Genomic DNA, 25,961 nt, shown 5'->3' with positions numbered 1-25,961 from the left:
TGCTTTGGTTTTGTACGTTTTTATTTTCGTTTATTTTTTTCCGTTAGTTAGCTTTCTGAAAAAAATAATTGTGGGCCCTTTATTTTAGGTGATGGTATGAATGCATATGTAGCTTATCAAGTATCAACTCAGGTAAGCAAATAAACACCAGTGACAATGTTACAATGTAACCATTCTTTATTCAGACACATTTTGGAGTCCTTCCTGGTATCTCAAACCTTTTATAACCCAACTGAAGTATTAGATGATTAGAACATTTATTAGGACCCTTAAGAAATTGTTCATAAAAAGATCTAATAAATAATGCCAGTATGAATGTAGTTTCATTGTTTGGACACATTCCCTTCATATTGCCTAATATAGTTGGTTTAGCCTTGATTGAATTAATAGGGATTTATGAATTTTAATGACTCATTTACAACTATTTTGTGGTGCACTTTTAATGGGTGGCCAGTTTTAGAAAAACACATTTTCGTGTACCTTATTGGGAAATTCTGAGTCACCGTTGCGTCCGCCATTCAGAATCCCTGAATCTCTTGGCTAGAGGGATGGGTGCCTACAAAGAGCTCCTCTTGCTTTGGGGGTCCTGTCCTGTTCAGCAACACATAAACACATTGATGTGAATGGGCAGTGTGCAATGGGTTCATTTTCCCACTGCAGAGTAACTAAAGACTTGCTGATAGTTTTTGAATAGAGCTGTTCACTAGAAGACACATTATTATAAAGGTACACTTCTGACAAGTAGGGATTATCCAAAACCGAGAACTTCTTTAAGCGTTATGCAGTAGAATTTTCAGTAATAATCAAGCCCCCCGGAGCAGGTTCTTTAGTCTAACATCTTCTTTCCTTGTCACATGGCAATGACAAAGTTTGGATTTGTTTTGTCAGACCGTGTGCTTTGTCTCGTGCCTATAGGTGACCGACTATGTATAGTCCAGCAATGCAAGCAGAGCCCTACTAGAATTTTTAGATGATAGGTTTCAGTTGTCCAAATACCTCACACAAACGGTGAATGTTACCGATCTGACTCTGCTATTGGATCCTGCAAGTAAAACATGGCCAGGGAGGGAAGGTTTCAGATCAGAGTGCTAGAGAGACAGAATTGGAAATGGATAATTTGATGGAATTATTTATTAATCTGGTTTCCAATGTTCTAGACCAATTTGCCAATGTTCAGAAGCAAGCATTTCACTGTGAAGAGACGGTTCAGTGACTTCCTGGGCATCTTTGAGAAGCTTTCTGAGAAGCATGCCCATCAAGGCATAATCATCTCACCCCCTCCTGAGAAAAGCCTCATAGGTAAGTAGCAGTTGTGCGTAATTTTTATCCCTAACAAAGAAACACAATTTGAGTGAATTTATGATAGCTTCCACTCCAGAATTCTAGCGTTAAAAAGTTGCAAATTTGACGTAAGCCCCACTTGCGACAATTTGTGACTCTTGTTTTTACGCCTCCCTCACCACATTCCAGAAAAGGGGGCAGAGCTTGGTGGAAGAGACTGTGCTAGCCTTAACAGAATAATCTGTAATTTCCACCAGGAATTGTCATATATTATGCCAGATAGAACCTGGTGCACATTTCTGTGTAGGCACACTGAGGTGCCAAAATGTGCCTAATATCGCAAGTTTAATGTAAATGTCTACGTTTTCATCCCTGTAATATACTCCCTGTTTGATGCACGCTGTATTTCTTCAGGTATGACCAAAGTAAAGGTGGGTAAAGAGGATTCTTCTTCAGCTGAATTTCTGGAGCGAAGGCGAGCTGCTTTGGAGAGGTAGGAGACAGTATGGTAACAAAAGCAATCTAATGAGAAATCTAATGTATACAGGTCAGAATTCTTTTGAGTTGTTGAAGAAATGATGGGATGTGACAGTAATACTAAAGCTGAGCACCACATATAACAAACGCTTGGCCAGACTGTGGTTTAAAAAGGACCTGTAACAGGAAAAAAAAAATCAGCACCCCACTGACTCTATCCCTGTTCTGTTTTTTTTTTTTCTTTCCATATTCCCAATTTTGCCCGAACAAACTCTTTTTAGTTCTCCTGTTGCTGTCAGTGTGTCAAGTGGGCGGTCGCCAGCACTCGTACTTAATGGCCGATGTTGGCTGTCAACCAAGTCCAATGTTACCAATGACAACTAGAACTTGCGTTTTCATGGTCATTTATTACACATTTGTTATAAACAGTGACAACCTACTCATACATGTACACTCGGTCTTTGTGTTTGATGCAGATACCTTCAAAGAATAGTTTGCCACCCTACACTTTTACAAGACCCAGATGTCCGGGAATTTCTGGAGAAGGAAGAGGTGAGCTTCAGTTATATTTCACAGAACTTGTGAATAAATTCTACCTGATATAATGGATTTGTTTGCTATGTCAATTCTACTTAAATTCTCCATTTTAACTTTATATATTAATGTTTACGGTATTATGACATTACTTAGATTTGAGTGTTTGTCTTTTAGCTTCCTCGTGCTGTCAGCACTCAGACTCTGAGTGGAGCTGGTCTCCTCAAGATGTTCAATAGAGCTACTGATGCTGTCAACAAAATGACTATCAAGATGAATGAATCTGATGTTGTAAGTACTGGTTGCAAATTTCTAAGGTCTTGGAACAGTATAATTCAGAAGCGGATTAATTCCTTGACAACCTAACGTACATATGCTTAGGTTGTGCCGATCAATGTTAATGGGTTTTTTTTCTGAATGACCCAATAGCAATATATACAGATTGTTGTATCTGTCTTGTTTTATTCAAAAAACTGCATGAACTATATCACTTAACCATTTTCAGCTTAAATATATTAATCAAGCATATGGTGCTTTGCATGGTAGGTATGGCTGCTCATTGGATGCATTATATAAGCTAGGTATCTGCTGCATCAGAGGATATTGCAGAACAGCATTCTTGGGACCTCTTTTTGTGACAGAAAGCAGGAAATCGCACTGCCAGTAGAGTATCCTATTAGTTATATAGTCTATAGTACCTTCCTGCCTTTTTAAGGATGTCTCTCTTCTACTTTTCCATAGAATGGATGCATTTAAGCAAACACATCCGTACAGGGCAGACCTCAACATATTTGCTTGGGGACCACATAGACATGCAATTCCAGGTTTATGAATTCTTGATGCTGGAGATGCTTTGTTCTTATTTACGAATTACGTTTTTATTAAACAATATGTCCGTTCTAGTGGATTTTTAAATCCACTTACTTATTTGCACTGTGCATTACCACTACCTAGTAGTGTTGCTTCTACCAGCAATTTAACTACTTGTGGGTTGCCGAGAATCTTAGGCTGTCCGGCTGCTCCATGTATGATTTTGGCACAGCCCCAGTCACAGGAGCAATAAAGATCAAAACTAATGTATGTAATGTTGAAATACTCCCAAATGTCTTTTTTTATGACCTTATGAAGTGCACTTTTAATTAAAAGAAAGGTAATTACCATGCAAAGGGGGTAAAACGCCACCACTAGCAAAAGTTATAGTTTAATGTTAATGCTATTCTGCTGGACATTACAGCTTTAAAGCGATTAGAAACATTTACCGCTTTTACAAAGCTGAGAAAAAAAACCCACTAACATGCTTTGTCTTGTCATATTCTGAGACCCATAACATTTTTTTTTATTGGTACCTGTTTGAGGGTAAATACACCTTTTTTTTTCTTTTTTTTTTTTTTCCAGGGGATGACAAAAAGCAATTTTGATATTTACTTTAGTGATGATCACCATTTGGGATAAATAGCATGCTATTTTAACAGTTCTCACTTTTGCAAACTTACTGACACCAATTATGTTTGAGGTATTTTGTTTTCTTTCTTCTTTTTTTTTAAATTTTTTAAACATTTTATTACATCTTCTATTACAGGTTTGTTTTTACTTTACAGTCCCACTAGGGGATTGTACCATGCAATCGCTTGTAAAACTCACTATCATCTTTCTGTATTGTGCCTGTCTGCGTTATTCTATTATGCCCTCAATAGGACTACTACGAAGGCAGACATGGGGGGCCTTCATTAGACCCTAGGCTGTCATAACAACCCATCAGCTGACTTTCATCCCAGCTCGTGGGCCCATTCTGTACCAATCTCTGTGACTTCTGACAAATATTCATGGAGGAGTTCAGAAAGGGGTTATAAAGGCCAAGTAAATTGTCTCCATTATGGAGAGCCCTCGCTGATGTTGGTTATAGCTTGCTAACTGGCATCATGGTTTTATTTGGGCCACATCTGAATAACATTTTAATTGGCAACTCTTAATGTAATGTGCCCTCCACTGATGTCAAGTCCTTTTTTTAAACCTGTATGTTGGATGGCAAAATACCAAAACCCTGTGTAGTTTTGCCATAGTACTATCTAACAGAGTAGGTATTTATATTGTAGTATTTTCACATTCGCTTTGTCTTAAGTTTACAGTTAATGTTCTTTGTGGTTTTATTCTGTATAGTGGTTTGAAGACAAGTTGCAAGAGGTGGAATGTGAAGAACAACATCTTCGTAAACTTCATGCTGTGGTGGAAAGTCTCGTAAACCACAGGAAAGGTAGAGTATTGCACAATGTAAATGGTTTTGTTGCTTCATTTGCCTAAAGTAGCCGTCATGTAAAGAGCTGGAGGAGGTTAAACATGTAGCTCATACTAGTGGTTTAATATTCAATATTGTACTTCACGCTCAACAGTACAGCGCTCAGGCTGGAAATGATATGGCGTTACGTTTTGCTGCTTACATATAGTGGAATTTTTTTTCCTGAAGACTCTATTGCCATCTAGCTACAAAAGTCTAGAGAACAGAGCTAATTATGATAAGGTGTATGTAAGCATTTCTAGTACACCAAACTACTACCACCATGGAGCTGTGGTTATAAGTAAAAAAAAAAAAAAAAAAAAAAAAAAATCTAAATTGTATATGATGCTTCCACCATCTGTTATCCATTAGTTCAGTTTATTCATACTTTCTTTTCATTTTTTGTGGGCTTTTCAGTATGCCTATTTGTAGTTAGCTGGCACTTGGCTAGTACGAACTGTGCCCGTTTGTTAAAGATGGATACATAAAGATTGTGCAATATATTTTGTCATTGTTGCCCCCTATACTTCTTGTATAGACATTCTTTGCATTTGGATGGTATGCACTGGTTAAAGTAAAATTATCGTTTTTGAATTTACAAAGACCTTTTTTCTTTTTCAAATGGGGCTAAAAACGGCAGTGGGGGGAAGATGGTGTCATGAAAGTCTTGCCCAAAAGTTGGTCACGCCTTCAGAATGTTTGGGACCCACTGACCTTAGGGAATCTAAAGGCACATTCAGTGTATACGCTGTGTATTTTCTGCCACTGACTTGAGTGCAGAAAATACCCAGCATATTACAGCACAATCCAAGGGGATCAGATTTCCACACGCTGCTAAATAAATAAAACCACGGTATAAGTTGATCTGCGGTGCACAGCATGTTGATTTATTCTGCAGTTTTTCATCTCTGATTTCACCCTTTCAAATGGGGGGGCGGGGTGAAATGCATTTCAAAATCCGCATGTAACACATGTGGAATTTGTGGTTGATTCATTGCTGATTTCCTGCTGCTGTCAACAATAAGTTCTGTGTAGATCTACCTTGAAATGGGTTATCCAGATTCTACAAAAAAGATATGGAGAAGAACCACAAATGTTATGAAATATTACCTCTTTAATTCCCTGGCGATCCACCGCTGATTCAGTGGAAGTCTCGTATGGGTTTTTGTGTACGAGCCACCAGCACGTGACTGTTGCCGCCAATTACTGGCCCCAGAGGTTAGTTGCTCTACTTAAAGGGCCACTCCGATGAAAATGCATTTTTCCATCTCTGCTCCCATCACCTGATTGCCTGTCACACTTTGGAGGTCTCCTCTGTATTTCATCCACTTCCCTGCAGTATAGCTTGCTGTCTGGTGCTTATCAGCCACCATCTTGAGAGATTTTAGTTTCACTTTCACATCTATCCCATGATGCATCAGCACAGCTATGCCATTTCTTTCTATCATTAGCCCCTATAGTCTTCTAAATAAGCTGGATACCATAAGTAGACAGTCAGGAGGATGGATGACATGTGGCCTCCTCTATTATAGCTGTGTGACAGGAGCTGGGTAATAATCAGTAACTCTCACAGGAATGATAGTGCCCCCCTGCAGTCAGGTCCTGTGTAGCAGTATCATACAAACAAACAAGAAATTGACTAGAAAGTGAACACACAACTCCAAGCAGATCTGAGCTGGTCAGAATTGAGATCACATGTCCATCTTAGGGAAAAAGAAAGAGGCCTGGATTTTTAGATAGACAGAAATGACTCACCAGGGTAATATTAGCTCACTTATATATACACTGGGGAATAGCTGCATAATTAAAAAAAAATCCCTGGGTGGCCTTTTAATACAATTGTGTCTCAGAGCTAAGTGGTGATCCCAGTAGTATTGAATGTGACAGCTGAGGTCACAGATTGGCTGCAGCAGTCATATGCTGGCAGCTAGTAAACCTAGACCGACAGTAGCCAGCAGAGAACCTGTGCTGGATTGGCAGGGGATTGAGGAGGCTTGTTTGTTTTGTTTTAAAATAATACAGAAACCCCTTAAATCTGAAAATCTTGTTTTCAGATGCGTTAAAGGGATTAATGACCCATCCTCGGGATAGGTAATAATCAACAGATGATTGGTGGGGGTCTGCCACTTGGGATTCCCACTGATCAGCTGATTCCTCCTGCCACTGTCAGCACAGTAAGCAAGGTGCACTCTCTGTAGTGCAACAGTCCGGGTTGGTATTACAGGCACAGTTCTCATTGAATTCCATGGAAGCTGTGCATGAAGTACCAAACCAAGCCGCTGCAATGCGGTCAGTGCTGTCAACTTCCAGCACTAACTACGTTGACAACTGCATCAGAAATCATCCGGCATCCTGAGGAGCGGACCCCCACCTAACATAGTATGTAAGGCTGAAAGACCCATCCAGTTTAGTTTATTATCCTGCAATATTGATCTTGAGGAAGGCAAAAAAAAACCCATGAGTAACAGGCCAATTTTCCTCATTTTAGCCAGACTACATCCCTGGATCAACAACCCTTCTGAAGTTTTTTAATGACTATAACCTGTAATATTGTTGAACTCTTTATTGAAGAAAGGCTTCCAGGCCCCTCTTGAACGGTAGTTTTTATTGGTGCCACTTTTGGGTACATTGACTATATTGTAAAACTTTTATTTATTTATTTTTCTGTGGGTCGGTACGGTTGCAGCGACACCAAAATTCTTACATATTTTTTAACGTTTTTCCACTTTTCTGCAATAAAACCCCTTTTTTTTGGAAATCTTTTTTTTTTTTTTTTTTCTTCTAAATTGCTGCATTCAAAGTCGTGTAACTTTTTTAAATTTTTTGATGTACGGAGCTCTATGAGGGCTTTTTGCGAGAAGAGCTGTAGCTTTTATTAATACCATTGGGGTACATACGGCTTTTTTGATCACTTTTATTGCGTTTTTAGGGAGGCAAAATGCTAACAATTAGCATTTTGCCTCAGCTTTTCAGCGTTTGTTTAACGCTTTTTTCCGTGCACAGTCAATCATGTGCAGCTTATTGTATGCGTTGTTACAGACGCGACAATACCAAATATGTGGGGGTTTAATTTTTTTTTTTAAACTTTTTTTATGCTAATTCATTTTAAAAAAATTTATTTATTTTTTTTAACACAATTTGTGTACCCCTGGGGGACTTACAACACTGCCTTGATGATCACTGTGATAAGGCATGGCAGGGCTACTGCCCTGCCATGCCTAATCACTTATACAGCGATCTCAGACACTGGCAACACAGGACGCCAGTGTCTGGCGTCCTGTTGTCATGGCAACAGGCCGGGCTCTCTGCAATTATATCGCAAGAGCCCGGCAACTTCACAGAGGGAACGCGCTCCCTCTGTAAACCCTTCCCATGCCGTGATCTACATAGATCGCGACAGGGAAGGGGTTAACAGCGGGACGCCGGCTGTTACTGACAGCCGGCTCCTGCTGCGAGATAGCGCAAGATCATATGTGATCTCGCGCTATCCCCAAGACGTAAGTTTACGCCCTGGTGCGGGAAGTACCCCGCTGCCAGGATGTAAACTTACGCCCTGGAGCGGGAAGGGGTTAATGACTTTTTGGCGCTTTTTTTTATTGCATTTCAAACCTTCACCTTATTAATTTTCTAATACAGTGTACTATATGTTGGGCTCTGTTCGTATGATGTGAACCTCTGAATTAGTTCACTGCTCTAGCTACAGCTTGTGTAGCGTGAACGTGGTGTTTTGTTTTTTTTTGTTTTTTTAATAGAATCATTGCTCATTAAAAATGTTGACTTCCACATGTACACTGGATAGGGAAGGTATTTGGAGCCATTTTGTTGTCGTTATGTGCATTGATAGATTTTAGAGATTGCCTGCTTCTTTTTACAGAACTTGCTGTGAATACTGCTCAGTTTGCCAAAAGCCTGGCTATGCTAGGGAGCTCCGAGGATAATACTGCACTTTCTCGGGCACTGTCCCAGCTAGCTGAAGTAGAAGAGAAGATAGAGCAACTGCATCAGGAACAGGCTAATAGTGACTTCTACCTTCTGGCTGAGCTGTTGGCCGACTACATCCGTATCCTGTCTGCAGTCAGGGTGAGTGGACAAAACTCTTCTAAAGGCCCTTTTTCACACAACAATTATCGCTCAAAAGCCATCTTTTGAGCGATAATCGTTGCGAGTAAATGTGTGCCATCGTGCACTTTTAGTCCATGGTGGAGTTCAGCTCAGCCTAAAATCCATCGGGACTGATGAGACGGACCGCATGCTGAGTTCTCCGTGGGCAGCGCTGATAACATTCTTTCAGCAGCTGTCCAGCTGGAGAACAATAGTGGTGTAACAGTGACCACCTGCTGTTCTCTAAATACATGCAAATGACGCTAGGTAGCTACTAATGGGTTAATGAGCCTTATTAGCCCATTAGTAGCTAATGCAAAATGATCGTTCAAAACTGTCAGTTTCTGACGCATTTTGAGCGATCATCTGCGTGTAAATGCACCTTAAAGAATCTACTTGCTTTATTAGTCAAAACATGGACATTCAAATAAATGTTGTGTAGATATGTTACATAAATTACGGAAAGAGCCAACCAGCTCAGCCCAGGCTTGGGAGATGAAAACCCCAAACATTATTCTTCTTAGTTTAAATTTGATTTGCGACCACAGCACAAAAAGCTCTGATGTGTTTCTGGCACTACACTGCGCCCCTGTCGTGCCTGGATTTGGTAGGTGAGCTGAATTTTCCTCCTCATATTTTTGCCTCACTGGGAATTTTTTTTTAAACTTCACTTTTACAGAATACACCTCAATATGGATGCCAGGAACCCATAACATATCCAAAAAGAAACTTCTCCAATTTCCATTTTTTTAGATTCATGTGGTATAAATGAAGTGCCTTGTTTCCTCTGTGACCAGGCTTTATACAGCACCGCTCACAATAGAAAAGTGCAGTTTGAAATACACCACCCTACTAGTCACATGTTACAATTCCACCAATCTGAATCCATAACGTATTACATTTGTCAATTATAGTCATACCAATCCCACTAAAATATGTGCCGCCTCCAATCCTAAGACTCCATACATCCATGAAGCTAATGGAACGGCTGGGCTATTAGTCATGTCTGTTCTATTATAAATATCTATTGGTGCTGTTCTCATTTTCAAGATCTCTCCAGCAACCTATAAAAGTCATTATTTTTGTTTTATCTGTGTTTTTATTAGAAAATATATTTTTCAAACAGTACAAAGAAACGATAGTGAGTATAGAATATAAGATGGCAATATATACAGATATGACTGAAACAAAATATCACCCTGATAAGAGACATCAAAGGGGGTAACAACAGATCAAGGCACAAAAGACAGTCACCAATTTTTAGTGTTTAAGCTTCATAGCTAGAAAAGTGGTACACAAGTTTTTGAATCCATGACCACCACTAATTTGAAGTGCAGTCTGTAAACAACTCTTAACACCCCATCCTGGAATGTAGACTTAACCCCTTCCCACCACATGACAAAAACTTGCATCCTGGGTGGGAAGCAGTTCTCGCAAATGGGCATAAGTTTGCATCTTATGGATGATGCAGGCTCAGAAGCTGAGCCAGTGCCACTTGGATCAGTAGCAGTCAGCTTAAATACAAGTTGCCTAATAGCCTTTTTCTGGTGACTTGACCCAGTGTGCAAGTTTCTTTCTTTAGGATGAGTCGACTAAGTCACTGCCACACAAATCTGGTAAAGGCCTCTTTCCTGCGACAGTGAAGGATGAGGCATGTTCAGATCACACATGGCTTTTTTTATCTTCGTTAAACCACGTTTGCCGTATGTGTCTGTATGAATAGTAATTTCTGAATGCCTGTTTGCACACAGTGTTTATATAGTGGATCCATCAGCAGTGCATATGTAATGTTGTCCTGCATGCATATTTGAGAGTCACACATTACCGCTCACAGACTTTGGTACAACAATCCAAACACTGTCCTGGTGCCAAAGAATACAAATACTTTGAAAGATCAACACATCTGATATTGTTCAAAAGTCGTCTTTAACCCCTTAATGACATGGCCCTTAGTGGAGTGAAACGACAAAAAACGAGCCTGGCATGTTTGTCTGCTGCTGTGACTGCTCTGATCTGCACGTTAAGGAGTCCAGCTCTTGCAAGGCCTGGATAAGTTTCCTTAAGTAAGTGTTGCAGGAAACTGCTTTGGTAAATGGGTGGAGGCTGTCTGGCTGTTAGAGAGGTTATTCCCCAGAGTGCAATGCAATAGACTCTCCACGATGAAGATTGGGATCCAGAACATGAGCGTGAGCCTTGCTCTGGAGAGGGTCTTTGTTCCGAGGTTGCTTGAGATGGAGGGATGTCTGGTGCAGCGTACTGTGAAGTGGCGCATGGAGGGAGTGAAGGCACCATCATGGTGGTTGTAGAGGCCGCATTGGCTGCATGCAGGAAGCGGTCAGGACTGTTGTGGTGGTGGAAGGAGGGGTGAGTAGCTACCAGAGGGTGAGCAGCGGGGTTCCAATGTTCCCTAACAGGCAAGTACTTGGGGCTGCGAAATGCTGGAGGCAAGCATCTTCAGTGGCCATAGCAAAGCCACTTCCTTCTTTCCTAGCTTTATTAAACGTATACTACCGGTCTCAAAATCCATATAAAGCGACATCTTGCATCATGTGCACAAGCCATATGAAAAATGTCACCCTGAACAGATGTGCAAACTTGTGGCACTATATTAAGTATGAGATCAATATAGGTACCATATGAAAACCTACAGTGAAAACTAATTTTTTTCAAGCTAATTTAGTAATTAAAAACAGTAATTATATAGAGGTTAGTCACAAATCAGTTTGTATGGATCTCAGTTTTCAGTATCCCCTTTTCTTTTTTTTTTTTGTTCAAAAAGTATTTATTAAGTTCTTTAACATACAAAAATAATAAAACATTCGTAAAAGAAATTGGGGTAATGGGGGGGGGGGGGGGGGGGACCGAAAAGATGTGAGCATTGCTTAGCGCTTTGATTTTTAAAGTAGTCACTAGACGTGGCGAGACGAGACTTGCCTCCCCGAGGATATCTCACGCAGCGGATTAGCAAGTATACACCACCAGACATTGACATAGACGCAGACCAGGGAGCACCATATCCAGGGAGGGACACAAGGGGACAGGCAAAGGAAGAAGAGAGTGGGAGCCCGTATCCGAGCTTACTTATCTTCCGCATCATCCCCCGCCTCTCTGCGGCTTCATCTCAGGGGGTGCCCGACTCCAACCACCTTACAAGCCCATCAGAGGCCCTGAAAGCGACCCAGGTCTGCCACGTGCGGTAATGCTTTACCCAGTCCTCTGGCCCCTCTGCCCTTAATTCCTCGAAGTGCATAAGTGTGTGGAGCTCCTCTACCCATATTATCCGTGTCGGGGCGGTGGTTGAACGCCAAAGCCTTGGAATAATCCTCCTGGCTGCTATAATGAAGAATCTGAGGAGACCACTTTTCGTATCTCTCATCGAGCCGGGGAACGTAGATAGAAGGGCTAATTCTGGAGTCGGAGTCACCCTTGTATGACAAATATGATTGTATAACTCCACAACTTCCCTCCAGAGGTTCAACACCAGAGGACAGCCCCCACCATATATGTGTCATAGTACCTCTGCTGTCATTGCATCTCCAGCATGAATCGGAGACCTCGGGGAACATCCTCTGGAGCCGATCCAGAGTCCTGTACCATCTGGACAGAATTCTAAAATTTAAGTCTTGGACTCTGCCTGCCGAGGAGAGCTTATGGGTCAGAAGTCATGCTCTGTGCCATTCCTCTGGGGTAAAGCTCCTGCCCAGCTCCCTCTCCCAAGCCCCCATATAAATAGGGTCTTCGCCCTCCGTCTCCCGTGACAGCAGCAGATTGTAGAGTCTGGAGATCATGTGTCTGGTGAGTAAGGGGGCAAGACACAGTTGCTTAAATATCGTGGGGGGACGAACTCCGTTCACTCGTGGCATCAGAGTAGACAAAACCTCGTAATTGGAAATATTGTAACCACGTTCCCTGCTGAGCCTCTCTGTCCCCCAGGATCTCCTGCATCGACTTCAAGCCCCCCTGAGACATCACATCACCTAATCGGGAAATCGGGGTATCCGGAGATGCTAGTAAAGAGGAGCCTCTAAAGGTAGCCTTGAACTGAGGGTTGAAAACTAAAGGTGTGAGTGGACCAGGAACCCTCACTAATCCCTTGGGAACTGCCAAGCTTGCCCAGTTCTTAATTAGTTGAACACAAAATGGGGATTCGATGGGTAATGTTTTAATCTGTTTAGGAGGGATCCAAAAGGCAGCCTGAACATATCCGTTCACTCCCTCAAGTTCCTCCTCCACCCAGAGCTTTGATGAATTGTGTTTTTAGTAGGTCCAATACACAGTTGGAAACACTAGCCCTGTAGTATAGGGAGAAGTCAGGGAGACCTGGCCCGCCCCTATCTTTTCTCCTCGTGAGGAGTGTGAAACGCATACGTGGCCTGCGCCCTCTCCACACCCACACGAATGCCGAGACTAGGGATCTCGGCCTTTTCAAGTTGGATCCCACTTTTTCAGGTTTGCCTCTAGTCCCGACGCGAAGGGTGAAAAATTGAGTCTGATTGTCTGAGAGACTTCCGCTGGGAGCTGTATCCCTAGGTATTTTATACTCGTGGAGCGCCAACGAAAGGGGAATGACCCCTCCAGGTGTGACACCTCGGCCTGCGGGAAAGTAATATTTAAGACCTCGGATTTTTGGGCATTGACCTTAGTTACTAACCCTGCCAAATCTCTCAAACTCCCCGAGGAGGGCTGGTAAGCCAACTCTGGGGGTGTACAAATAAAGAAGCAGGTCATCAGCAAAAAGGGCCATTTTGTGCTCCCGCTTCCCTATTAGTTTTCAGTATCCTTAACTCCTTTGGGATGAAGTTGGCACCCAAGCTTCTACAGGATATATTTTCTGCAGTATTATGGATGGCTTGGTACCACATGTAGCTGACATAGAGTTGTAATAGGTTGTCTCTATGAGGCGTTGGGTTGCAATACTGTCAATGCCTCCCTTCAGCAGTGGATTGCCACTTGAGATCTGAGGCACATGCCCTGGGTGTCTGGCCATAATGTTTCAAAAGAAGTTTGGATCCCTGCTTGTAAGATAAGCAGGAGAAAAATATACCCAGCAAGCAAATTGTACTTTTAACACCTATAAGTGATGCTAATGTCTCTATATTCAGTAGACTGACAGTTTAATTATCTATAAAAGTACAGAAAGTCCCATGTATTTAGTATTTCTATTTAACTTTTTGTACATGTTTTTACTAGCCACTTGCTATCTGTTTTCTGTGAACTGGGGAGTCTTGATGTGGTTCACTCCTTGAAGAAAGATAAGCAGCTGGTTAAGCTGACCACAGTATGCCAGATGTGGGTCCCCACTGTCATATCTCACAGCACAAGGCTTAAATAGGCTTAAATACTAAAACTATCAAAAACGTTCACATTTTGTTCTGTAAACTTACTGAACTTTTCTCATTACCAACCATGCTGCTACCAAAGTGCAGGTAGCTTTTAAGCTGGTCATACATTAGAGATTTTGAATGGCCGAAGAGGTCAGCTTAAACTATTATCTGCCTACCATCAAGGCCTTTTCTGGACACAAATCAGTGTGACAGATGCTGACCAATGAGAAATGCCTGCCGAAAAAATTGATCTGCTGTGTAGGAGTTTTTGGGTTGTTGAGTGCTGCAGATGAAGTCATTCATGCTGAACCAAAGATTGCATCTCCTCAATGGAAGTGCAGACTAGCCCACATGCCACAGCAGAGATCAGTGTTTTGTCATTTTAGCATATGGCATTGTCATCCAAGATGACAGTCTCGACAGGCCAACCATGAACAGCACGTTGTTTAAAAATCATTAATCTGAAATCTCTAATGTGTGGTTGGCTTTCCTCTGTTAAAGAAGATTTGTGTCTTCAGGCTTCTTGACGAACCTTAAGAGTTTGCATAAGATGTATTTAAAATGGAATACATAATTTACTAATAACTGGATTTTGTTTATGGCTGAAAAACCTACATTTTAATTAGTAGCCAGTCTCCATCAGATATTCAAACCCCCGCAATTTCTTTGGGCATGCCTTGAATTGCTGGACGTGCAGCCGCTGTCCCATAATGCCCTGCCCTCCATGCACATTGAACTGTGACTACAATAGAAGGCAATGAGGAAGAAACTTTTTTGCAAAGACGCTGTGATTTTAATTACCGATTTTAAAAGAGAAAAAAATTCTATGCAACGGAAGAATCACTGTGGTATTTTGCTAACCCCCTTGTGTCTATTGCGCAGCCCTCAGAATATCTGTATAGAAACCAGACACAGCTTGGGCTTGTGTAGAGGTAGAGACATAATGCTGAAAGTTCTGGGACAGAGACCAGGGGAATTTGACTAAGACTGTTCACACTTACGTTTCTAAGTTTCCATCATAGGTTCCATCTGAAATGCTGTAAAATGACAGAAATCATTGTAGACAATGGGTTCCGTCACGCGCCTCCAGTTTCCTTCATTTTGACAGATTTTGTATACCGTATTATCTTGGTTCTTTTCCATAACTAAAAACAGAAATGTGTACACGGCTTATACTGCACATGCATGATCACTTGAAATTACACCAAAAGATGGATGAAACACTTTTGGGGTCATTTAACAGGATTTGTAAACAAAGGAGGCACAAGGGAGGACAGGTGCAGAACTATGCGATCTAAAAACACATGTATGTGGCAAGTGTTTTGTTGGTTCTTGTGGGTTATCTGTCACCACTTTTTTAAAATTAATTTCACAAATGGTTCACCAATACCTATGCATAATAAAAACAATTTCTTAAACTTTTTTTTTTTTTTAATTCAAAACATAAATTCTATTATTTAGGTGGTATAAATGCGGCAATAGTCTGCAAGATGGCGTCAAATGGAATATGTTAAAGTGGTGACAGATAACCCGCATGTACCTTGTTGTGTTCATCAACTTTTCTTAATGGAAAAACCTCCTTTTTAAAGGTGTTAATCCAGTTTAGAAAGCTACAATTTAACTCCATTCTTTCTCTATACTGTAGTTGTTAGTCAGAACTTTATTTAGAGCAGGCTACTACTTTATTTGTGCCTGCTACAGATTTGTAACTCCTTTTACAGTAGAGGCTATGCTTCACCCATTCATTTTATCCTTCATAGGGTGCATTTGACCAACGCATGAAGACCTGGCAGCGTTGGCAGGATGCCCAGTCAACCTTACAGAAAAAGAGGGAGAATGAAGCACGTCTATTGTGGGCCAACAAGCCAGATAAATTGCAGCAAGCAAAGGATGAAATCTCTGAGGTGAGTGTGAGGTGATTGTGCTTGAGATTTTCCAAACTGAAGCAACTTTTTAGGCCGTATTGACACAGACTATATTCTCCCGGGAGTCTCATGTGTTGTGAGATACACAAACCTCGCACAAAATTATAACCCATTGCTTTTAACTAGAGATGAGCGAGCATATTTGCTAAGGCAAACTACTCAAGCTAGTAGTGCCTTATGCGAGTACCTGCCCGCTCATCTCTAAAGATTCGAGTGCCGGCGGGGGAGAGCGGTGAGTTGCGGAAGTGAGCGGGGGAAGAGAGTGAGATTTCCCCCCCTCTCCCCCGTTCCTCCCCACCGGCACCTGAATCTTTAGAGATGAGCAGGCAGGTACTCGCATAAGGCACTACTCGCTCGAGTAGTTTGCTTTAGCGAGTACGCTCACTCATCTCTACTTTTAACCCTTTCCAATTCACTGTCTGACATGAAGACATTATGATTTAAGGCTGTACAGTTCCAATGTTGAAAGACGGCCGTCGGGTTTCTCTTACTGTATATTGCCAGCCTCTCTGAGGAGCCTGTCAGAGCCTATCCAATGTGTCACCTCATGCAGTACTGGCTTTAGCCAGCATATAGTGCTGTTGTATAACAGCAGAAAAAGAGTAATCCCCCTAGGAAAACCAGGATACAAATTGGATTGGAAAGGGTTAATGGGTCTCTTTACATTGGTGATTTTTCTCTCGCAATGATCCCGCGAGACGGAAAAATCATATGTCCTATTTTCTTGTGAGTCTAGCATGAGAAAAGTACATACAAATGTGCAGTGTCTCACACATCGCATAGAACACGGAAGCGATCTCCATGTTCTGTGCCATGAGAGTCGCACCCGAAATTCTCAGGCTCAACTCGCTATCAACCGTGTAAATACGGCTTAAGCTGTGTTCACATCAGCTATTTTCTGACTAGTCCTCTCATTATGAATGTATACCTGTGCAGTTCTCAGGATGCAAGTTGCCTAGACTTTGAGATGTCTCAAGAAGTGTCACATCCTTGGACTTGGCCCTTCAGCTCATACGAGCCCATAACCCTAGTTATAGGACTCCTAGGAGCTGCCAGATTCCTGCTAAGCCTGACCTATGAAATTCTGACCTGCTCCATTGTGCTTATGTGTTGGCTAAATTGTATATAAATAACTACAATCCTCATTCTTATAACCATAATAAACCCCGCACAGTTAAAATGACAGAAAGCAGCTTATAGCCACAGCAAGCAAGTATTTTCAAATGTTGAATAAACGTGAAAATTTTCAGTGTCTCATTCACCTGTAGGCTACAGCGGACTGAAACTTTTATGAGGCATGTAATTACGTCTCCTAAAATGTCTCGGCTAAGCACAGTTTAAAGCCTTAAAAGGTGGTATTGCTGTAACTAGCACCTTAGATCGAGGGCAGACCGACAGGCTCTGAGGGGTTTTTAGTTTAATTCTGTAAACTCTATTGAGCGTTATCATAAATGAATACTAGGATAATGGCTTTAGCAATCTGGTGTGTCACAATGCATGGGCATGCTATGGACCATGGATTTCTCACAATGCAACAGTATAGATTGTGGCAAGGTGAAAATAACGATTAGATCATAACTAATCCAATCTAATAAGCCAGGTAGATAGATCTAGATATCTAAAAAAATAACGGTATATATTGAAAGCTTGTCTATAGGCTATGCCTAATGTTGCACTGAGCTCAGCCTTATTCAAGTGACTATATTTAACCAGCTATACATTATGTAGCTCATAGGCAAGAATAAGCAGACCCTTTGAAAGAACCCAAAACCACATGAGATAGCGTCCACCTATCGCTGACTCCTAAATCTAAATATGAAGGAGAGTACAAAGTAGTACTCTGTGCTGGAGTTCTGACTAAGTATCAGGGGAAAAAAGCACAGGAATAAGGAAAAGATCAGGCAGGCAGTAAAAATAAAGTAATTATCTTGTTATGATACAAATTCAAAATTACAAAAAGAGTAAAGTGCATTTGTGTTATAGCACCTATTCATATATAGCCAATTGCATATGACCTATAACAGGATATTGAACGTTTCAGTCAAAAAATGGAATTCCAAGACAGTAAGTAAATCATGAGTGCTTCTATAGGCCAGTGAGATGTCAGGGAATTGCGTATTACAATTCCTTCACAGCGACAAATTATATGATTGATCAATGAAGTCTGACCTCAGGCGCCATTCGCATATGGGGATGACGGAGGTTGGATATTCCTATGGCTTGCTTGCACACTTACTGCTTATGAAAGCTTCCATGATTACATTAATTCCACTAACTCTTCACATCTTATTGTGTCATTCTAAGCTGGAGACCTCCTCTTGCTGCACGACACTGATGCTTGTGTGAACAATGCGCTATTCCTCCACATCATGTCAGTTTATATTCTTGTAGTGACGACTGGTTGCTCAACGATGGAAGATTATCATATTGTCTGAAGAAATGCACTTCATTGATCATATACGTTGTAGCTATGCAGGAAATGTTAAACTCCGTTGCCTCACATCTCACTAGCCTATTGAAGCACTATAGGAGTTTCTTGTTATGATCTCGGGGTGCCGTTTTTTTTGGCTTGGTGGTTCTATATCTTGTATATAAAATCTATGTGAATAGGTGCTAGAACACAGATGACTCGTCTCTATTTCCCATTTTGAATTGTTTTAATCATAATTTTATATTTTATCTTTAATGTCTGTAAAGCCCCATTACACAGGATGACTGTTGGGCAAACGATGCCGACACTCGTCCCTGCATGTACTCACTCCCGTACTGTTGCACAGGAGCGAGTATCGTTGGTTCGCAGCGGGGTGGCTGGAAGAGATTTCTCTCCTCGCTCTCCCCCTGCCCCTCTCTATTCACTTTAACAGCGGCCGTTCAGTATTAAATGGCTGCTGTTTACACTAAATGATTATCATTCAGAATTTTAAGCTGCATAAAGTCCTGAACGATCGTTCAGTATAAACAGCCGTTCTGTAGTGAGCAGCCGCTGTGTTAAGTGAATGGAGAGAGCTGGGGGAGAGCGAGAAGTGAAATCTTCTCCAGCTGCCCTGCTGCGAGCCAACGATACTCGCTCCTGTGCAACAGCACAGGAGCAACTACATACGGGGATGAGTGTCAGGCGTCGTTTGCCCGACAGTCGTCCAATGTAAATAGGGCTTAAGACTGCTGAACCTTTTCCTTTTATGCCTTTGACTTTTTTACCCTTTTTAAAAGAAAAAAAAATCTGTCCGCTCCCTTTTAAAGGGCTTGCTCAGATAGAATTAACTTTTTAAAATTGGAGCCCAAAGGGTTAAAACAATAGAACAAAGGGCACTTAACCTGTCTTTGGCCCTGGTGATCCAGTGCTGCAGCTCTGCGATTTCTCTGATTTGACAGTGGAAGTCAGGTGACAGCATTCTGACAGCCATAGGCCACAGTGCCACTGCGCATTCTTCTTGCATCAGCGCTTGCATCCTGATTGGCAGACAGCGGTCACATGTCTCCCACTGTCAGACCAGAGTAATCGCGGCGCTACAGTGCTGATTCGCCGGGACTGACAACGTGGTAAGTACCCTTTTTGTTTTATGGCTTTTGCTCCTTAAAAGGTTAATTCTGCCTAGACAACCCCTTTAATGATCTAACATTAGTACACCTGCAGTCCTTTAGGTCAGTTTGAACTGCTAAATACAAATGCCCTTTTTTAACCCTGTCCAACACAATGATAAACATTTACGTCATGGAAACTATGTAATTCCCGCACATGGACTTAACTGTTCATCATGGTGATCATGGCACCATAGCAGTGATTGGCAGTTTCTGGTACAAAGGATGGAATCGTAGCCAATTAAAGGCATTGTCCAGCTTTACACTATTGATGATCTATATTCAGGATAGGCCATTAATATTAGATCTGCATGAAGCTGCTGTCTTGCTGTAAAGATGCAGCTTTGTTCCCACTGCAATGTCCTTGTGTAGTAATGCAGACGCAGCTCCCATTGACTCCAATAAGAGCTTTACCTCTAATGCCAACCTGGCCCACTGCACTGGGATCTGAGCCATGTGTTTCCGGCAGCGCAGCAACTCCATGTAGAAGAGCATTGGCCCAACAACTAACTGATCATCACCGTGGTCAGGTGCAGAAATCCCCTCCAATCCTCTAATGATGGCTCATCCTGAGGATATGTTATAACTTAATGGTTAAAAGGAGCGTTCCAACGCTCATCTACTGATACCCCAAAATAGTGGCTTTGAAAAGGGCAACACAACTGCTAATATAGCTAGATCAAAGGAAAGAAACAAATTGTGGCTTTTAAAATGTGGAAGTGAAAAACAGGAAATAATGGGTCTAGTCATTAAGGAGTTAAAGCTGAATTCTGTTAGAGCTCATATAAAAAAAATTGTTTCTGTATAATCCATTTCTGCAATCTATTTTCTCGTAGTGGGAATCCAGAGTCACACAGTATGAAAGGGATTTTGAAAGGATTTCTGTGACTGTTCGGAAGGAGGTGACAAGATTTGAGGTGCATATTGGTAAAACGATACTTGCCTGTTTTAGTCTGTAACAAGAAAATCCACCACAGAGATACAAGCTGATGAACTCCTGCTGAGTGCTCAGAAGTCTCTGGAGCTTAACCCTCCCCACATAGTCCTGTATAGGAACTCTTGACTATGGATGTATAAATTGATGGAATTAAGCATCTTGTATCTTAAGACTCTTCTATGATCTCATGCGGTTTTTTTCTCTTGCTTATGTATTGCGAGACCAATATTGGTCACTTTAGAGGACAGTGTCCGTAAAATATATATTTTTTGGGGTACAAATGTATATTAAAAGGTTTCTCTCACAGATGCAATTGTGTCACATCTATTAAATAACCATATCTAATCTCTAGGGGTCTGACATTCACTGATTTTAACCCCTTCCCGCTGCAGGGCGTAAGTTTACGTCCTGGCAGCCTGGTACTTCCCGCAACAGGACGTAAACTTATGTCCTGGAGATAGCGCGCGATCATATGTGATCGCGCGCTATCCCGCAGCGGGAGTCGGCTGTCAGTCATAGCCGGCGTCCCGCTGCAACAGCGGGGGGACATCGGAGATCCGCCCCCCGCTGTTAACCCCTTCGCTGCCGCAATCTAAGTAGATCGCGGAAGGGAAAGAGTTCACAGAGGGAGCGCGGCTCCCTCTGTGTCTCCGGCCGGAACTCGCGATGTCATCGCAAGAGCCCGGCCTGTCACCATGGCAACAGGATGCCAGACACCGGCGTCCTGTATTGCCTATGCCTATGATCGCTGTATAAGCGATAAGGCATGGCAGAGCAGTAGCTCTGCCATGCCTTATGACAGCGATCATAGGCACAGTGCTGCAAGTCCCTCAGAAGGACACAAATTATGTAAAAAAAAAGAAAAATGTAAAAAAACCCCTTTTTTATGCTTTTTTTCAGATTAGCATAAAAAAGGTAAAAAAAAATTAAACCCCACATATTTGGTATTGTCGCGTCCGTAACGACGCGTACAATAAGTTGCACATGCATTTGACTGTGCACGCAAAAAAAAACGCTAAAAAACTGAGGCAAAATGCTAATTTTTAGCATTTTGCCTCACTAAAAACGCAATAAAAGTGATCAAAAAAGCCGTATGTACCCCAAAATGGTATCAGTAAAAACTACAGCTCGTCTCGCAAAAAATAAGCCCTCATAGAGCTCCGTACATCGAAAAATAAAAAAAGTTATAGGACTTTGAATGCAGCAATTTAGAATAGAAAAAAGCTTTCCAAAAAAAGGGTTTTTATTGCAGAAAAGTGGGAAAACCTAAAAAAAAATGTAAGAATTTTGGTATCGTTGTAACCGTACCGACCCGCAGAAAAAATGGAATGTCTCATTTATGCTGCATGATTAACGCTGTAAAAAAAAAAAATCTATGGCAGAATTGATGAGTTTTCTCTCCCTGCTATCATAAAAAAAAATAAAAGTTTTACAATATAGTCTATGTACCCAAAAGTGGCACCGATAAAAACTACAGTTCGCCACGCAAAAAACAAGCCCTCATACGGCCGCGTCGACGGAAAAATAAAAAAGTTATGACTTTTGATAAATGGAGAAGAAAATCTGCCAAAAATTGTTGCGTCCTTAAGCCCAAAATAGGCCATGTCATGAAGGGGGGTTAAATGATCACTGAGCTTTCAAAAAACCTTACATTAATCAGTATTACAAGTGAGTGTAAGAAACCTTTTAATATATCTTATCAGAAAAAATATATATTTTTCTACCTTTATCAGGTTTAATTCCTTTTCTCCTACCCTCCGGCCCCTCAAACTGTTCACTCTGAAAGTATGCTAAAATCCGTCTTGATAAACAGCTTACAGTTGAGATTCAAGTCTGCCCATAGTCTATGGAGAGGGGAAGAGGCAGGAGGAGCTGATTGAGAGAGGCACAGGCATTGCTGCTGTAGCACACAGCCTAGTGTTTTACTGTCTCACAGCTTCTGAATACATATCTATGCTGTTCACTACTTCTCCATGATGTTCATGATGCTGTTACTGTGTGTATATAAGAGATGGCGGGAGCAGCATTCCCTCTACTTTTTGTGTGCAGTAAATGGAGACGACATAGTATCTAGTCTCCACCCACTAGCTCAGAGAAAACTGAGAATTAGAGAGTTAGTTAGTTTGGGGAGGGGAAAAATGGTTAAAAATGTCGGAATCAAGTCCTACAATGACCAGAAATTGTGTCATTTCTCATGTACACATATTGGCTTAGTCAAAGTTCCTCAAAAGCTCTACAGCTAACATGTTGACACTCTTCTAGTATTCTCTATCAGTTAGCTAAAAGGACCAAATATATATTTTTAGAAGTAATAGTTACTTGTAATAGATGGTATGCCTACTTTTGGGAAGTCTAAGGTACGGCAAAAATGGTCATCATTAAAACCTCCACACAAACCTTCACCCGGTTTGTGTAGATATGTGCAGGCATTTGGAAGCAGGAGATGCATTAAGAAATGCATTAAGTACATTTTAACACAGGAGAAGCGAGTCTCTTAACCGAAAAATAAAGTTCATACTGTTAAGCTGTTTGTTCATTTTCCAGAAAGAGAAATCCAAGGACTTTAAAAGTCACATAGTGAAATACTTGGAAACGCTCTTGAATTCACAGCACAAAGTAAGTCACCTGCCTTATGCTTTACTTTTTATTACTATGTCACAGGCGTAGTGCCATTTGTTTATATGAATACTTTTGAATTCTTTCTAATTACATTATAGGCAGATGCAGCAGAATCTTTGTGATAGAACAGGACCAGAATGTCAGCACAACATAACATGCCATTATGTCAGTGACACTTTAGGACCTCTTAAGGAACCTTTTACTTCTCCCTTTTTTTACTTTGTCTTTTTGTGTATGTCAAAGTTTTCCATTGGGAGGATTTCTAACAGAAACCTCTTGGTTTTATACATTTAAAGGGATATTCCCATCTCCGCTTTTCATAGCCAAGGTGGGAAACCGCTGCTCTAATAACTAGCCACCCAGACAGTAACTATAAGAGGGCCTAGCGCTTCAGCACAGCAGTTTCCGTACCTCTAATTGAATTGAATGCAAGCTACAAAAATGGCATAGCACAGTGCGCTAAGCTGTTTCTATAGTTGTCATTCACTTCCAATAAGAGCTATGCAAACAGCACTGTGTTTAAAGTGCTCAGCTGTTTGCGACAGGTGATCAGAAACAAAGGGCTGGATTTTCCCATCTTGGTAGAGATGAGCGAACGTACTCGGATAGGCACTACTCGTCCGAGTAATGTGCCTTATCCGAGTACCTCCCCGCTCGTGCTGAAAGGTTCGGGAGCTGCCGCTGCTGACAGGTGAGTCGCAGCGGGGAGCGGGGCAGAGCGGACGGGAGAGAAGGAGAGAAAGATCTCCCCTCCGTTCCTCCCCGCTCTCCCCTGCAGCTCCCCGCTCCGTGCTGGCACCCGAACCTTTCAGCACGAGCGGGGAGGTACTCGGATAAGGCACATTACTCGGACGAGTAGTGCCTATCCGAGTACGTTCGCTCATCTCTACATCTTGGTCATGACAAGCCCAGATAGGAGCACCCCTTTAAAGTGGCATCCGTCACCTATGGGCTACTCTTGAAACATGTAAGTGGTTTTCATCATTTTGTATGCACCAAGACGTTCCTATAAATACATTTACAGTAAAGGATCAGTCTAGAATTGATTTATTGAGCGCTGGATGCCATCCCTTTGTGTATACAGTCAATGTGAAACAACATTCATATACATATTTGCTTTTGTGGCCCTTTATGTAATGAAACAAAGGCAACAATAAAGTTCACATAACCTTAAAGGATTGGATTAGGAAAGATAAAGGAAAGCCTTTAGTGGCAGGCTAATTGGTTTCCTATGAAATTGGCTCTAGTGTGTGTACAGAATGTGTATAATAGACAGGAAAATGGTAGTGTGAGCCTTATTGGACACTGATGTGAATAACTGGTGTATAGTGTGGTGAAATATAAAAACAGGATGTAGATATTGTAACTATAAAGAGGTTTACGTAATATTATGACCTGAAGGTGTCATTTAGAAAACACAACTGAAGGCAATTTGATACTTTCTGTTCCACTGATTTTTTTTTTTTTCCCTATGGTTGTGGTTATTTTATTTCACTGCCTGTAGTTTAATACGTTCAAGGACCATTCCGGTGGGGTTTTTGTTTTTTTTTAAATCTCTCCATTCATTATTTATTTAGCCCCACGCCCACTATATATAAACAAGCTAGTGTCTCCTTGGGTAGTTATTTCTCTCTGAAGCTTTCTCATCAGAGGATCGTGTGATCTCTGTTCTGACCAGCTCAGATCTACTCGAGTTTTGTGAAGTTTTTGTTAATTTCATAGCCTGTGTTGTGCTGTTACATGAATCCTAACACAAAGTGCCTAGTGGGGGGACAGAATCTTCTGTCACAGTTACTTAGGATGATCGCACGGCTTCTGTCACACAGTATTAATAGAGGAGATCTCAGTTCTTCCTGCTGACTGTATACTTGATCTGTAGCTTATTTAGGTGAATATAGAAGGAAATGATCGTGACATCTGCCACTTTATGCATAGTTTTTGTTTTGCTGTGCCAGACTACGTAATCCTAATTTTTTTTTTTCTATATCGTTTTAGCTCGCCAAGTACTGGGAAGCATTTCTACCGGAAGCGAAGGTTATATCCTAACTGCCTTGGAACAATATTACAGCCCGAACTATGCTATTTCTCTTCTGCCATTTTTTAAAATATATATATAAATATTATACTTCTTGCCTTTTTTTAGAGACCCTAGAATCACAATCTCTATTTGCTTCTACACCTCTACTTGATGCCATCAGTCTCTGCTAATTTCATCAGTACTGAGTCAGATCTGTCACGCATTGCTGTGCAGAGCGTCGATGGATCTTTACTATTACAGCCTAGTGCCTCTTGTATGGACACGCATTCAAAATGTTCTCTTGCTGCCTGAACAGCCACAAGACATTAGCTATAACTGCAGACTGGTTTAACAGGCATAAGTTAACCTAGATAAGGACACTTGTGTCCCAGAAACTTGAGGACACGTCTGCATCTGTTAACATTTCTTGTGTATATTTTTCATTTAACTTCCACATATATTTTCTTATTAATTATACAAATTGATAATTTAGGGCTTTCTGTGAAAAAAATAAAAATGTTTAAACTAGTGGGAATTTCTTGGGAGGGTTTATTAATATAAATATATAATGTATATTTTTTTGGCTGTGACACAGACACAAGGAATGGAGTGTTTCTATTCTACAAGAACCACACAGTTATTCAATAAAATAATTAAAAATGTTCTTGAGTATTTCTATGTGGTTAGGACATCTGGGTGTAGAAATGGAAGCAACACACCACTATAGGGTGAAGCCTTTTTATGGTTCTAAATCTGACCTTGTATTATATGCATGTGGGTTGTGTGTTTTTAATCCCCCTGACCCCATATTTATATATGTGGAGTATTTGATTAGATTACTGTACATGTATTATAATGGGTCATCATGTAAATGCCTATCATGCTGCTGTTTAAG

At 41.3% G+C, this 25,961-nt stretch overlaps 1 protein-coding gene across 1 annotated transcript in view; it reads left to right on the top strand.

Annotated features, from left to right (window-relative positions):
- Positions 1-25,728, top strand: part of SNX1 (sorting nexin 1) — a 48,274-nt gene extending 22,546 nt beyond the window's left edge. The window contains exons 5-15 of the mRNA XM_066592435.1: positions 89-132; positions 1,158-1,299; positions 1,696-1,774; positions 2,235-2,310; positions 2,470-2,583; positions 4,450-4,543; positions 8,439-8,644; positions 15,750-15,893; positions 20,330-20,410; positions 22,975-23,046; positions 25,045-25,728. Coding sequence (XP_066448532.1) covers positions 89-132; positions 1,158-1,299; positions 1,696-1,774; positions 2,235-2,310; positions 2,470-2,583; positions 4,450-4,543; positions 8,439-8,644; positions 15,750-15,893; positions 20,330-20,410; positions 22,975-23,046; positions 25,045-25,095 — 1,103 coding nt within the window. The 3' untranslated portion in view covers positions 25,096-25,728. The remainder of the gene's footprint in view (positions 1-88; positions 133-1,157; positions 1,300-1,695; positions 1,775-2,234; positions 2,311-2,469; positions 2,584-4,449; positions 4,544-8,438; positions 8,645-15,749; positions 15,894-20,329; positions 20,411-22,974; positions 23,047-25,044) is intronic.
- Positions 25,729-25,961: the final 233 nt, after the last annotated feature.

Source organism: Eleutherodactylus coqui, chromosome 2, assembly GCF_035609145.1.
Source record: "Eleutherodactylus coqui strain aEleCoq1 chromosome 2, aEleCoq1.hap1, whole genome shotgun sequence".
Classification (NCBI taxonomy): Eukaryota; Metazoa; Chordata; class Amphibia; order Anura; family Eleutherodactylidae; genus Eleutherodactylus; species Eleutherodactylus coqui.
The sequence above is the reverse complement of the archived record's forward strand: the minus strand, read 5'-3'. Positions and strand labels throughout refer to the sequence as shown.